The sequence below is a fragment of the Eimeria acervulina genome, genomic scaffold (genome assembly GCF_000499425.1).
Source record: "Eimeria acervulina Houghton genomic scaffold, Eah_scaff125, whole genome shotgun sequence".
Lineage (NCBI taxonomy): Eukaryota > Apicomplexa > Conoidasida > Eucoccidiorida > Eimeriidae > Eimeria > Eimeria acervulina.
The window spans coordinates 1-13076 of record NW_013550315.1 but is presented as its reverse complement, the minus strand read 5'-3'; the positions used below and the strand labels follow the sequence as shown (position 1 = coordinate 13076).

General features: G+C 45.0%; 2 protein-coding genes across 2 annotated transcripts in view; one reads left to right on the top strand and one right to left on the bottom strand.

The window, feature by feature from the left end:
• The window catches only part of EAH_00018860 (hypothetical protein, conserved), a gene marked incomplete at both ends in the record, with an annotated part of 3046 nt that extends 1687 nt beyond the window's left edge, over positions 1 to 1359 (bottom strand). Inside the window, 2 exons of the mRNA XM_013397406.1 lie at positions 153 to 269; positions 454 to 1359. Of these exons, the coding sequence (XP_013252860.1) occupies positions 153 to 269; positions 454 to 1359 (1023 nt within the window). The remainder of the gene's footprint in view (positions 1 to 152; positions 270 to 453) is intronic.
• A 3183-nt stretch (positions 1360 to 4542) lies between these two features.
• On the top strand, positions 4543 to 12736 carry EAH_00018850 (hypothetical protein; the record flags this gene model as incomplete). The annotated part of the gene is made up of 14 exons (XM_013397405.1): positions 4543 to 4703; positions 5005 to 5045; positions 5658 to 6011; positions 6421 to 6647; positions 8372 to 8464; positions 8714 to 8757; positions 9321 to 9401; positions 9842 to 9913; positions 10038 to 10181; positions 10443 to 10568; positions 10850 to 11081; positions 11496 to 11565; positions 11929 to 12073; positions 12602 to 12736. Coding segments are annotated over 14 exons (1925 nt in total), but the record flags the coding sequence as incomplete, so codon positions are not given.
• Positions 12737 to 13076: the final 340 nt, after the last annotated feature.

The following is a 13076-nucleotide window of genomic DNA, read 5'->3' as shown; positions in this document are numbered from 1 at the left end:
ATATATATATATATATATATATATATATATATATATATTATGCATGCACGCCCATCTCTAGCCTTCGACATGAAATACGGTTATAATGCATTACTTTGTGTGTATAAGACGGAGAAAAGCAGGAAAAAGAGTTATATTTGGGGTGTATGTACCTGGGGCTCCACAATAAAAGCAGGTCTTGAGCGTTCGAGTTCATCCATAGCCTTTTTATATTCTTCTTCCATCTTCTCGTCTGCACTAAACCTCTCCGAGACCAACTCTCTCTGCACCTGCAAATATAATACATATATACATATATATATATATATATATTTGTATGTATGCATGTATGTATGGATATTGTCTTCTGCCTCCTCTGCTCTCTTTTAGGCGTCTATACAACAGCTAATGTTCTGCGTGTTGTTTAGAGAGGCTCCCTTCTGAGGGTTTAGGGTTTAGGGTTTTGGGGTGTACCATGAGGTCTTCATCGAAGTCTATAAGAGCATCAAATATTTGATGTGAAAGGACAGGGGCGTGGCGGGTGCCGCTGTTAAAGGAGACACATCCTTTATGTATAGCTGCAACTTTTTCTGCTGCTGCTGCTGCTTGAGTTTCTGCTGCAGTCAAGGGTTGCTTCCTTGCTGCTGCTGCTGCTGTTGCTGCTGCTGCTACAGATGCAGCAGCACCAGATCCAGGCAGCTGCTTCGGTCGTATATGAAGGGGGGGATATGTACTTTGACTTCTTTCATAGTTTTCTACTAATGGAGGTGTAGAGCAAAATAAAGGAGAGTGCAGCAGCAGAAGCTGCTGCGTGTTTTTCAGGTGTACAGCCAGCTCATAAACAAAGTCTCGTTCAATTGCCTGAGGAGGAGGCGTCTCTTTAATTGCTTTTTTTAAAGATAAAAATGCAGCACGAGACCACAATGTCCCTGCATCGAGGTGAGGATACACCTGAGAAGCTGCAGGAGCAAAATGATGAATGATTGTGGGGTTTTCATCTGTAAGCCCCCAGCCAAGAACAAAAGGCTTATCTGATACATCTCCCAGCTGTATCTTCAGCTCCTGTAGCAAAGCCTCAAAGGTCTTGGGGTCTATTCGAGTGTATGCAGAGCATATAAACACAAATTGAATTTCTTCGGGGAGGCTCTCTGCCTCTTCAGCTAACCATCTTCCTAAAGAGACTGCAGCTCGTCTCTTAGAGCCACCCCACAGCAGCAGGGCCTCATCCCGAAGCCTCAGGTTTCTTTGAGGGATAGATAAGGTATATAATAACTGATGAATTAAATTGCTTGCTATATGCGACTCCAGCACGGGCTCGTTGTCTACTATGAACAAAGTTTGTTGCTGCAGCAAAGGCAGCGCCTTGTCTATCCTCTCCATTGTCTTAGGCACTGGGCCCCTAGGGATATCAGACCCGTTTGCTGCTGTTTCTGTAGCAGCAGCAGCAGCAGCAGGAGGGGGAGGAGAAGCAGAAGCTGCTGCTGCGGCTATGGACGGCACCAGCAGCAACGACACATGCTGGAAAGGCTGCTGCTCGATGCATCCATGAGGAGACAACAGAAGCAGCAGCAATGACTGCAGCAGCAGCACCCGCTGCAGCAGCAGCAAAGGCTGCAGCAGCAGCCGCCTCAACGCCCAGAACTCCATGAGTGCTGCTGCTCGCGTCTCAGCAGCAACAGCCGCAGCAGCAGCAGCAGCAGGAGGAGAAGAGCTGATAAAGCAGCGACAATGCGAGTATTGTAATAATAAACTTTAATTATAATTTATAAACTTAAATTAATATTGAATATCTCCTTGAATACCTTCTAAGACTGCGAGACAAGCCAGCGGAGGGGCCCCAGCGCTGCTGTGGCTGGGTGGAGGTTTTAGAGTTAAACTGCACGAAGATTTGTTAATATTTCAAGATAAAAAACAATTAAATTTATTTAAAAAGATATTAAAATATAATTCATTTAATTGTCAATAAATACCCCCTACAGTTCAATACCAGTGGGGGCTTCATTGAGCGTCTCGCAGGGGGGGGGGCCCCCCAGGGCCTACTTGCTGCTGCTTGCTGCAGCTGCTGCGGCTGCTGCAGCTGCTTGTTGCTGTGTGTTTCTGCTGCTGCAGCAGCGAGTTTGATTGCTTTTGTGTGTTATTTGATTTTGTTATTATTTATATTATTTTTTAATTTTATTTAAAGCCCCTCTCTGCTTCTTCAAGTCTACCCAGCGAGCACAACCACCAGCAGCACCACTAGCTGCAGTGTCTGCTGCTGCTAGTGCTGCTGCTACAGCAGCAGTTGCCTGCTATATTTAGTTAATAAATGATATTGTTGCTGCTGCAGATGCTGCTGTCTCCTGCTATGTCTGTTAACACACTTTGCTGCTAAAGACAGAAACAAAGACAGGAGAGGGCGCTTCAAGTTTAGTCTCTGTTTGGGGCTTTAAGAGCAAACAAATTGCGTAAAGGTTTGTCTTGTGCATGCATTTGCCTTTCAGGTGTATCGGCATGTGTGCATGCAGAGAGCAGATAGCAATTGTTTTGCTGCTGTAGATATTTTAATTGTTATCAATGTCTGATACTGTAAGACAGGGAGAAGAGTTAAAGATTCTTGTAGAGTATTTCTTAGCATGCATTTAAACTTGGGGCTTAAAGGCAGCAACAGATTAGGCTGTCTTATAGTAGAGGATGCAGCAAGATGTGCAGCAGCAGCTACTCCTTACCAGCTGCTTCCTTGCTGCAGAAGCCTTTAGGGGCCTTTAGGCTCTAAGAAAGATCTGCTGCTTTTGCTGCTCTTCTTTTGAGTATATTAATATTATATTTATTATATTGACGCACCAAACAACTCTCGCGCAATACCTAAGATGACTCTCTTCATACACACAGCCCCAAGAGCAGCACCAGCAGCAGCAGCAGCAGCTGTTTATAACCCATCTTGCCGCTGCTCTTGCCCCATGTCCAGCCCCAAATGCAAACCGATGCAAACAAATGGAAACGAATGCATGCATGCATTTGTTTGCATGCAGTAACACTAAACATTTGCTTCCCTTTAGCAATAAATATATCAACATCAATCTCTAACAGAAGTAATGGAGGCCCTTCGGGGGTATAGCCCCCCCAAAGAGCCCTTTGCTGCTGCGGATTAAGCAGAGATAAACGCATTAATTAATTGCACTTTGTATTGCTAGACATTCCAAAGAAAAACAAATATATTTAAGCTCCCTAGGGCCTGCTATAGTTAGTGCTTAGCCTTTGCCTGCATGCAAAAGGAAGCAAACGATATAATTTCTCTAATATTATTCGTCTAATTTAATTTAATTATATTTAATAAACCCTTTTTGGCTTATTCTAGTCTTCTATAATGCTACGCATAAGCTGCAGCAGCACTGCTGCAGCACTGCTGCAGCGCCGCTGCAGCGCTGCTGCAGCACTGCTGCAACACTGCTGCTGCAGCGCTGCAGCAGGAAGCCTTTAATAAATCCACAGCAACAAAAATAAAGAATTGAAATATTAAAAAGGTGATGTAGATAATATAAACAATATTTAAATTGTAGATAATGTAAACAATATTTAAATTGCTGCAAAGGTTAGAGGGCTGGGGGCCCCCTACGGCTTGGGGGGCCCCACGGGGGCCCCCATAGAAAATCCGAGTGTCTATACAGAGGAGAATAACAAGCACTAACATTTGTTGAAGTTATTACTTATATTATCTTATTTTATTTATGCAGGTTCTTTATTAGGCGCATCTGTAGCTGAAGAGGCTTTTGTGTGCGGCTGTATACCCTCTAGCAGCAGCAGCAGCAGCAGCTGTAACAGCAGCAGCAGCTGCAGCAGGAACAGTGGTATCAGCTGCAGCAGCAGCAGCAGCAGCAGCAATCTTCGCTTTCACAGCTGCTGATTCTTCATACTAACTCCCGGGTGTACAGGCAGCCACGAGGACAACTGCAGCAGCAACACCTTCTTCTTTGCTGCAGGCATTTGCTGCTCTTCTTCTCATTTTCTGCAAACTTCTCAGACAGGATTAATTAAGTGCATTAAAAACCTCAAAAAAGTTTCACAAAGAGCAGCAACAGCAGCAGCTGCTGCAGCAGCAGCTGGAGGAGCAGCCAGGGCGGCAGCAGCAACCGTTGCTGCTGCATGTGCAGCAGCAGCAGCAGCAGCAGCAGCAACAACAACAACAACAACAACAACAGCAGAAGCTACTTTAACACCAAAGGCATCCGCGCTTGTAGCAGCGGAAGATTAAGGCGCACAAGCGACAGCTGAAAGCGCAGCAGCAAGCGTAGCAGCAACAGCAGCCGCAAGAAACAAAGATGGCAGCAGCAGCAGCAGCAGCACCTGCGTTGCTCTGAAGGTGAACTTTACCTGCATGATCGCAGAAGCAACTAGCAGCCTTCGCAGCAGCAGCAGCAGCGGCTCCAGCTGCACCCCTGCTGCAGCGCCAGCTGCAGCAACAGCTGCAGCACCAGCTGCAGCACGGGCAGCAGCAGCACGAGGCGCAGTGAGAAGAGCAGCAGCAAGAGCAGCAGCAGCAGAGGCAGCAGCAGCAACATTGCATGCGGTTTTTAATAACTATTAGCAATGAAATTTGGTGCGAAACTCCGCAGCTATGCGGTGCCCGAGTGGCAGCAGCACTACGTAGACTATCAATGCTTGAAGGCCCTCTTGAAGCAGCAAAAGAAAAAGATAGAGACAATCAACAACCCTGGATATCTATCGAAGCTGCTACCCGCTAGCTGGCAGTACGTGCTCCTCTTGCTGTTGCTGCTGCTGCTGCTGCTAATGCTGCTGGTGGTGGTGCTGCTGCTGGTGGTGCTGCTGCTGATGCTGCTGCTGATGCTGATGCTGCTTGTGGTGCTGCTGTTGGTGCTGATGTTTTGCTGTGCGCGTGGCTGGCTGCTGTGGCTCAGCCTGCTGCTGCTGCTGCGGCTCAGCCTGCTGCTGCTGTTGCTGCTGTTGCTGCTGTTGCTGCTGCTGCTGCTGCTGCTGCTGCTGGGTGGCCTTACCCCCTGGAGCATGTTCTTTTAAATGTGTTTGTTGCAGACTGACGCCTGAAAGAAGTTCAACAGTCGGTGATGGCGGGGGTGAGTGAAGCTGCCTATACACCTCGAGCTGCCTATACACCTCGAGCTGCCTAAACACCTCAACTTGTTGCTGTTTGCTGCGTGCTTGCTGGCTGCTTTGTCTATTATTGTTTGCATTTGTTGTCTCCTTCTCCCTCTTTGCTTTGCTTTTTATAGACATCTCACTCTCTCTTCTTCTGTCTGCTTGTTGTTCTGTGCATATATCAATATCTACAGGCGTTTGTATCTATATACGCATACATATATATAGACATATATGTACATATAAATAAATAAATATATATATATATATATATAGACATATATGCATATAAATATATATGTATATATGTAGTTATATGCGTCTATTCGTGAATATTATAGATGTACATATAAATAAATATGTATATGTATGCATGTAAATATATACATATATATACATATATATATATATATATATATATTTATTTATTTATTTATACTGCAACACAGAACTGTCTACTTCTGTAGACTGAGGGTTTGCCTGCCCCATTTGCTGCTGTTTGCATGCAGTGATTGGCGAGCAGCGATGCAGTGTATGTGCAGCTTCACGAAGTGTCTCTTTATCTCTTTTTTTGTCTCCCCTGTCTTCAGGACCTCCTCTCTCTGTTGCTGTAAAGGCTCCAGATACCAAGCCTGTGCTGCTGCTGCACACGCATGCGAAGCAGCAGCAGCAGCAGCAGCAACAGCAGCAGCAACTGCAACAGCACGGTTTTGCTTCCTTCAAAGAGCCACTCTTGCAGGATGTGCGCGAGCAGCAGCAGCAGCAGCAGCAGCTGCAGCAGCAGCAGCAGCAGCAAGTGGAGCACCGCAGTGTCTCCTCTGGTGCTGCTACAGATGAACAAGCTGAGGGAGTTTGCATAAGAGCAGAGACACTCAGGGCGAAGTGCGTTGCTGCATTTGGTGCTGCAATTGAAAACGAGAAGAAAAAGGTTGCTGCTTTCTTCCGTAAGGCAGACGCAGCAGCAGCAGCAGCAGCAGCAGCATCTGTACAGACACCCCAAATGCTCCCTAGGCACTGCAGCGCAACGTCCTCTCGCGGCGCTTCCTCAGCTGTAGCAGCAAACCTGCAGCAACTAATCCAGAATAAGCAGCAGCAACTGCTGTTGTTGATGCAGCTGCTGCAGCAACATCTGCTGTTGCTGCAGCGGCAACAGCAGTTGTTGCTGCTGCATTTGCTGAGCAGCGTTGCTCACACCGCACTCCAAACTGTAACAGCAACACTCACTGCAGCAACAGCAACGGCAGCAGCAGCATCAGCACCAACAGCAGCAACACCAACAGGAGCAACAGCAGCAGCAGCAGCAGCAGCAGCTTGTTGTTTGGTTGTTGTTGCATGCTTCGTGTTTGCATATAGGAGAAGAGCTAGGGTTTCTAGAAGACAAACTGAAGGCTGTGGCTGTGGAGCTGAGGGCATTTAATGCAGCGCGGAGACGGAGACAGTCAGCAAAGACGAGTGAAGGAGACACTCGAGATGTTCTAAGGGAGACAGGTGGTGCAGCAGCAGCTGCTGCTGCACCACCTGCTGCTGCTGCTGCTGTTACTGCTGCAGATAGCACTGAAGAGAAGGCACTCAGCAGCCAGGTGAGGCCCACGAAGACTTCTCTTTCTTTTGTCCCCTTAGCAGTCTCCTTTGCGATGTCTGCTGTCTCTCTTGTGTCTATGCTGCTGTCTCTCTAGTTCGTATACTTATGCTGCTGTCTATCTTATCTTTATGCTGCTGTCTCTCTTGTTCTTGTCTTTATGCTGCTGTCTTTCTTACTGTTTTGTTTACTCTGCTGTCTCCTCTCCTTGTTGTATTTATTCTGCTGTCTCCTCTTCTTTTTCTTTTATTCTGCTGTCTCCTTTTTGTATTTATTCTGCTGTCTCCTTTTCTTACATTTTGCATGCACTGCTGTTTTGCTCGCTTTGGGGCTGTTTGTTTGTTTTACCTTCGTAGGGAGTGTCTCCTTTCTTCGTTTTATTATTTTTATTTTTTAATTATTTTTATTCTTTTATTTTTTTGTTCTTTTATTCTTTTTATTCTTTGATTCTTTTTACTTTTGTTTCTTTTTATTCTTTTATTTATTTTTAATTCGTTTTGTTGTTTTATTCTTTTTTTAAAATTCTTTTATTCTTTTTATTCGTTCATTCTTTTAATTCTTTTATTCATTTTATTCCTTCTTCTTTTTATTGTTTTCTTTTAATTATTTTATTCTTTTTATTGTTTTATTCTTGTCTTTGTTTAATTCTTTTTCTTTGTTTTAAATGCTGTATCCACCTCATTTTATTGATGAAGTTCTTCTCTTGCTTCTCATTTACCTCGCAATTTGTTTATTTTTGCATGCATTGTTTTCTTGCATGCATTATCATCTGCATGCATTATTTGTTTGTACGTTGAGGTAATTCTAAAGAAAAGAACAACAGCCCCAAACAGCTGCATGCATTACACAGCCTTCTTGCATGCATGCGTCTTTGCACAGGAAGCTGCTTATTTACGCCGCCTTGAACGTATATTGCTGCTGCTGCTCGATACACTAGAGAAGCTTGAGGTGTATAGACGGTTAAATCTGCTGGCGCTATGGAAGGCATTAAAGAAAAGAGACAAACAGCTGCAGCTCCCTAAGGGGACAGCAGTGCTAGACTTTGAAGCTATAACAAACTTCTTTAATAAACAGATACGTATACCACCCAAGACAAGAGTAAGATTACTCTTCCTGATACTGCGCTGTCTCTCTGTCTCCTCTCCTCTCTGCTTGCTTATTTGTTTCTGTCTCTGTCTCTGTCTCTGTCTCTCTGTGCCCCTCTCTGTCTCTCTCTGTCTCTGTCTCTGTCTCTGTCTCTGTCTCTCTCTCCTTTTCTGTCTGTCTCTCTCTTCATTTCTGTGTGTGTGTGTCTCTCTCTCTCTGTCGGGTTGATTGTTTGTTGAGGTGTATTCTTTATTTGTTTGTTCTTTTGTTTGTTTGTTTGTATTTGTTTATTTGCAACTGTGGAGTTGTCTTGTCTTTGTCTTTATTTCTATTGTCTCTGCTGTCTGAGTGTCTCCTTGTCTTGCGTTTTATAATATGTCTTTAGTTGCCCCTTGTCTCTGTCTCCTTTCTTTTGCTTTGCTGTTAAAATATCTCTTGTTATTCTCTGTCTCCTTGTCTCCTTGTCTTGTGCTAAGTGTATATAAACCTATATACACATATATATATATATATATATGAATCTATATATGTAGATTTATATCTATATAAATCTATATATAGATGCTGCTATATATATATATATATATATATGCTGTAACAGTGTCTCCTTGTGTCTCCTTTTTTGTTGTTTGTTTGCAGAGGGCGGCGCGAACACTCTATCGCCGCGTAGCTGGAGAGGATTCAGAGTTGTCTCTAAATGTCTTGCCTTTGCGTGCTCCTGAGGGCCTAGGGGTATAACGCTGTGTCTCTTTAGTGCAGCAGCAGCAGCTGCTGCTGCTGCTGCTGTCTCTGCTGCTTCTGTCTCCTCTGCCGTCTCTACTGTCTCTTCTGCTGCTGCTTGGCTTGGATTCAGATTGATAGGAGACAGAGTGCGAGAAGTGTCTCCTTTATTGTTTATCTGTAATGCGGGTTTAGAAGAGATAGACTGCAGCAGCAAATTGTCTCCTTTAATGCTTTGTGTGATTTTTTGTCTCCTTTTAGGGAGCATACTTCCGCCAGGAAGCGAGGGTCTCCTTTCTGGTTGGGTGTTTAGCTGTGCTGCTGCTGCTGACAGCAGCGCTGCTGCTGCTGCCTATGCCTCCCTCAACTGCTTACGACTATGAAGGCCTTATGGCTGTCTTCCCTCTCTTCAGGTGGAGACAGCGAGCGGCTTGCTGCTGCAGCGGACCCCACACCATTTCTATGTGTCTCCTGGGGTCACTGAGTGTCTCTGTCTGTCTTCTATGTAGCAGTCTCTCCCTTTGTCTCTTGCTTGTTTTTCTGTCTCCTTCGCGGCGCTGCTTGTTGTTTTACTTTATTTGCTTTTGTCTTCATGCTGTCTCTTTCATAGCCAAGGGCCCCCTCTGTCTCTTTATAGATCCCGTGCTGCGGTGTATGTCTCCTTTTATCTCCTTTTGTCTCCTTTTATTTACTCTTGACTCCTTTTATCTCCTTTTATCTCCTTTTGTCTCCTTTTATCTTTGTTATCTTCTTGTGTGTCTCCTTTTATCTGCTTTTATGTCCTTTTGTCTCCTTATTTGTCTCCATTTATCTCCTTGTGTCTCTTTATTTGTCTCCTTTTGTCTCCTTTTTGCATCTACATCTACAGGCTCGCCTTCGCCTGGTCCTTCATCTGGCTCGCCACCGCCTCTGCCATGGCGGTGATGGAGCACTACGGCGTAAACTATCGGTACGCCTCCCCACACTTGCGGTGTACATACACCCCAGCTGTATCTACATCCCAGCTGTACCTACATCCCAGCTGTGCGTACACCCCACGTGTACGTACACCCCAGGTGTACGTACACACCAGGTGTGCATACACCCCGGTTGTGAGTACACCCTAGTTGTACGTACACCACAACACTCCGGGGTGCTCATGTGGGGTGTACGTTCACCGCAAGGAAAGGGCAGCCGGCTTGGGTTTATTTGTTTTCTTTTCTTGTGGCCTCTACGTATTTATCATCATCATCCCTGAGGGTTTAATGCACACATACGACAACAATTTGAATGCATAAAGAGACACTAAAGCCTTCTCCATATGAGCTGGATGTACACCAGAAGAGGGGATAGTAGGGGGGAAGGGGGGCCAAGGGGTTATAGAGCGCACATGGCTGCATCTTGTACTAGCTACATTACTGAAGAAGCTTTTCTCTGTTGCGCTGCAGCTGCTGCTGCAGCTGTAGCAGCAACTGCTGATGCGTTAGCTGCCGTTGCTGCTGCAGCAGCAGGTGCTGTTGCTGTCGTTGCTGTTGCTGCAGCATGTTGGTAGAGGCATTGCGATGTATGTACTGCGGGGTTTGTTTGCGGGCTGTTTTGTTTGCAGCTTTCTGCTAGACTTGGCGCCGAGGGGACAGGCCTCAAGTGTCTCCTTCTTTCAAACTGCTGCGCTGCAGTTTGTCCTCACCATCTCTACTTGTGCTCTTTATCTCGTTGACTCTAAACTACGATTAATGGGAGACAGACAGATGTGAGAGGGGCCCATGCTGCTGCTGTTGCTGCTGCTACTGCTGCTGCTGCTGTTACTGCTGCTGTTACACGATGTGCAGCGGCAGCTAACAATGTTGTGGCGTGAGGCTGCTCCCAGACAATGCAACAACAGCAACAACAACAGGAACAACAACAGCAACAGCAACAGCAACAGCAACAGCAGCAGCTGCCGCAGCAAGAGCAAGGTTCCGGTTTTGCCTGAGCGATGTCATTTGCTGCGGTGTGCTTGTTGTGGCTGCAGGTACCACTATTATCCTTTGGGTTTGCTGCTGCTGCAGCTGCTGCTGCTGCTGTTCCCCTCTCGTTCTCTTTCTTATAAAGCGAGGAGACAAGTCTTAGAGGCTTTCTTTGCAGTGCTGAAGGCCGGGTAGGCGCGCTTGCTGCAGCTAGTGCTTCACCTTGCCTTCTTCAGAATGCCTACAAGTTCAGCTGCTGCTGCTGCTGTTGTTGTTTTTGGCTGCCGTTGTTGCTGCTGTTGCTGCTGCTGTTGTTGTTGCTTTCTATTCTGTTGCTGCTACTGCTGTGGTACCCGCGTCGGGCGAACCGTTCAGCGACCGCGATGTTGCTGCCGTTGCTGCTGTTGCACATATGCTGCTACCACTTTTGCTGCTGCTGCTGCCTTTGCTGCTGCTGCTGCATTGTTTGTAGTGTCTTCGCTGTACACGACGTGAAGCTCGTGGCTAATATAATTGGGGATGTCCTCACGTCTCTTGCGAAGCCCCTTGGGGACCTGCAGTATCTCTTCTGCTACTTGAGGTACGCTGCTGCTGCTGCTGCTGCTGCCGCTGCTACTGCTGCAGTTTGTCTTTCTGTTACGGTTGCTGCTTCTGCCCTTGCGCTGACTGATGCTGATCCTGGGACACCTTGCGGGCAGTTTCGGGTAGGACAAGGAGTTGCTGCACCTCGCTGCAGCAGCAGCAGCAACAGCAGCAGCAGCATAAGACCTGTCTATTGCTGCTCATGCTGCTTCGGCTGCTACACTGAGGTGAATGCGAACGAGAAAGTGCTGCTGCTGCGTTTGCTGAGAGTTGATGCTGCTGCACTGCTGCACTGTGCTGCTGCTGCTGCTTCTGTTGCTGTTGCTGCAGCAAGGGCATGGACAGCAGTGGCCCGGCGCAGTGCTACGGTGAGCCTCTGCGTGCCTCTCGTGGGGTGTATGTACAGCTGGCTGCTAGACTTGTTGCAGCAACTTAGGTGAAGACGAAATATCTGTCTTAGCTGTGGACGGCTACTAATGCTACTGCTGTTGTTGCTGGTGCTGCTGTTGCTGCTGCTGCTGCTGTTGCTGTTGCAGGTGATTCTCTCGTGCGGCCGCTGCTGCTGGGTCTGCCTTTCTACCTTCGACTCTGTCAATGCTTCATCAGGTAAGCAGCAGCATCGCAGCGCGTTTTGCTGCTGTTTATTTCTTTGCATTGTGGTGTACAGACACCTCATGCATCTCTGCAAAAAGCATATGCCCATCCATCAACAGTTGCGTTTGTAACAATGCGCATTTAAAGGACTAATATGTATACTTTTCTATTAGTAAATATATATTTATATATATATGTTTATTGTGTTTAGTTTCTATGTGTATATATAAGTATAGACCCTCTTACTGCTCCGTTTGGCTATAATAGGGGCATAGGCTGTAGCACGGAGGGAATGCTTCCCTGGCTTATTGCTTCATGCTGGGGTGTCTAGGCATCTCTGCAGTTTGTATAAGTGATTGCCTCTGGGGTGTCTAGGCATCTCTGCAGTTTTAGCTTGGCTGCCGCTGGGGTGTATACGCAGGTTCAGACTGTCAGAGCCTGGGGCTGGGCTCATTCACATAATGAACATGGCAAAGTATGCATGCGGCATTTTAGTGTTAATTACAACCAACGTCCCGTGGTAAGTAACCCCACACATCGCATGCATGCATGCATGCATGCATGCATGCGTTTAATTTGCATGCGAAGGGTGTTGTTTTTTGGGGGTTTGTCTGTAAGTTTTTTTCTTTTGAAGGAAAGATGAGCGTATAGTTGGTGTTGCGATCCAGTTGCATGCTTTTGTTTCTTCTTGTAAGCTGTCTCTACTTGGCGTATTTAATTAGAAACATATATGTATGTTTATATATCTATATACGCATATATATATGTATACGTTTATATGTATATATCTGTAGATAAACATACATGCATATGTACATGCAGACGCATATGTATGGCATGCACGTATGTATGAAATGTCAAAATACATATACTTACGTACTCCCACATAGGAATACACACACACACACATATATATACATATATACATTTATATATATATATATATAAGTCTATATATATATGTATAAATAAATATAAATAAATAAATATATATATAAGTATATATGTATATATATATTTGTATGTTGTGTGGGTGTTTGCGGCTTAGGTTGGACTTAGGAGTTAGTGTGTACGCGATGTGTTTGTTGTGGGTATTTTCATATTGTCTGGGGTCTCTGTTTATGTTATATTGGGATGTGCGCGTTGACTGGGGTCTCTTACCAACGCCTGATCGCTTTATTCGGTAGGTACACCGTAATAAGTTCATTATATTCATAATATTATATATATATATATATTTATTTATTATAATATATAATTACAAGCAAGTATAATCCTTTAAATAAATAAATATATATATATATATTTATTTATTTATTTAAAGGATTATACTTGTTTTTATATGCTTATGCTACTCATTTATTAATTACTCTTCAGCGTTATTATCTATCGCTCCATCGGCAACAAGACTCTAACTCATGCATATTTTTTATTTGTTTTATTTGGTTTTCTTTTATAAGCATATGAATTAATATTATTAAAACAACGTAGAAAAAGTAATAGTGTATATATATCAATATATA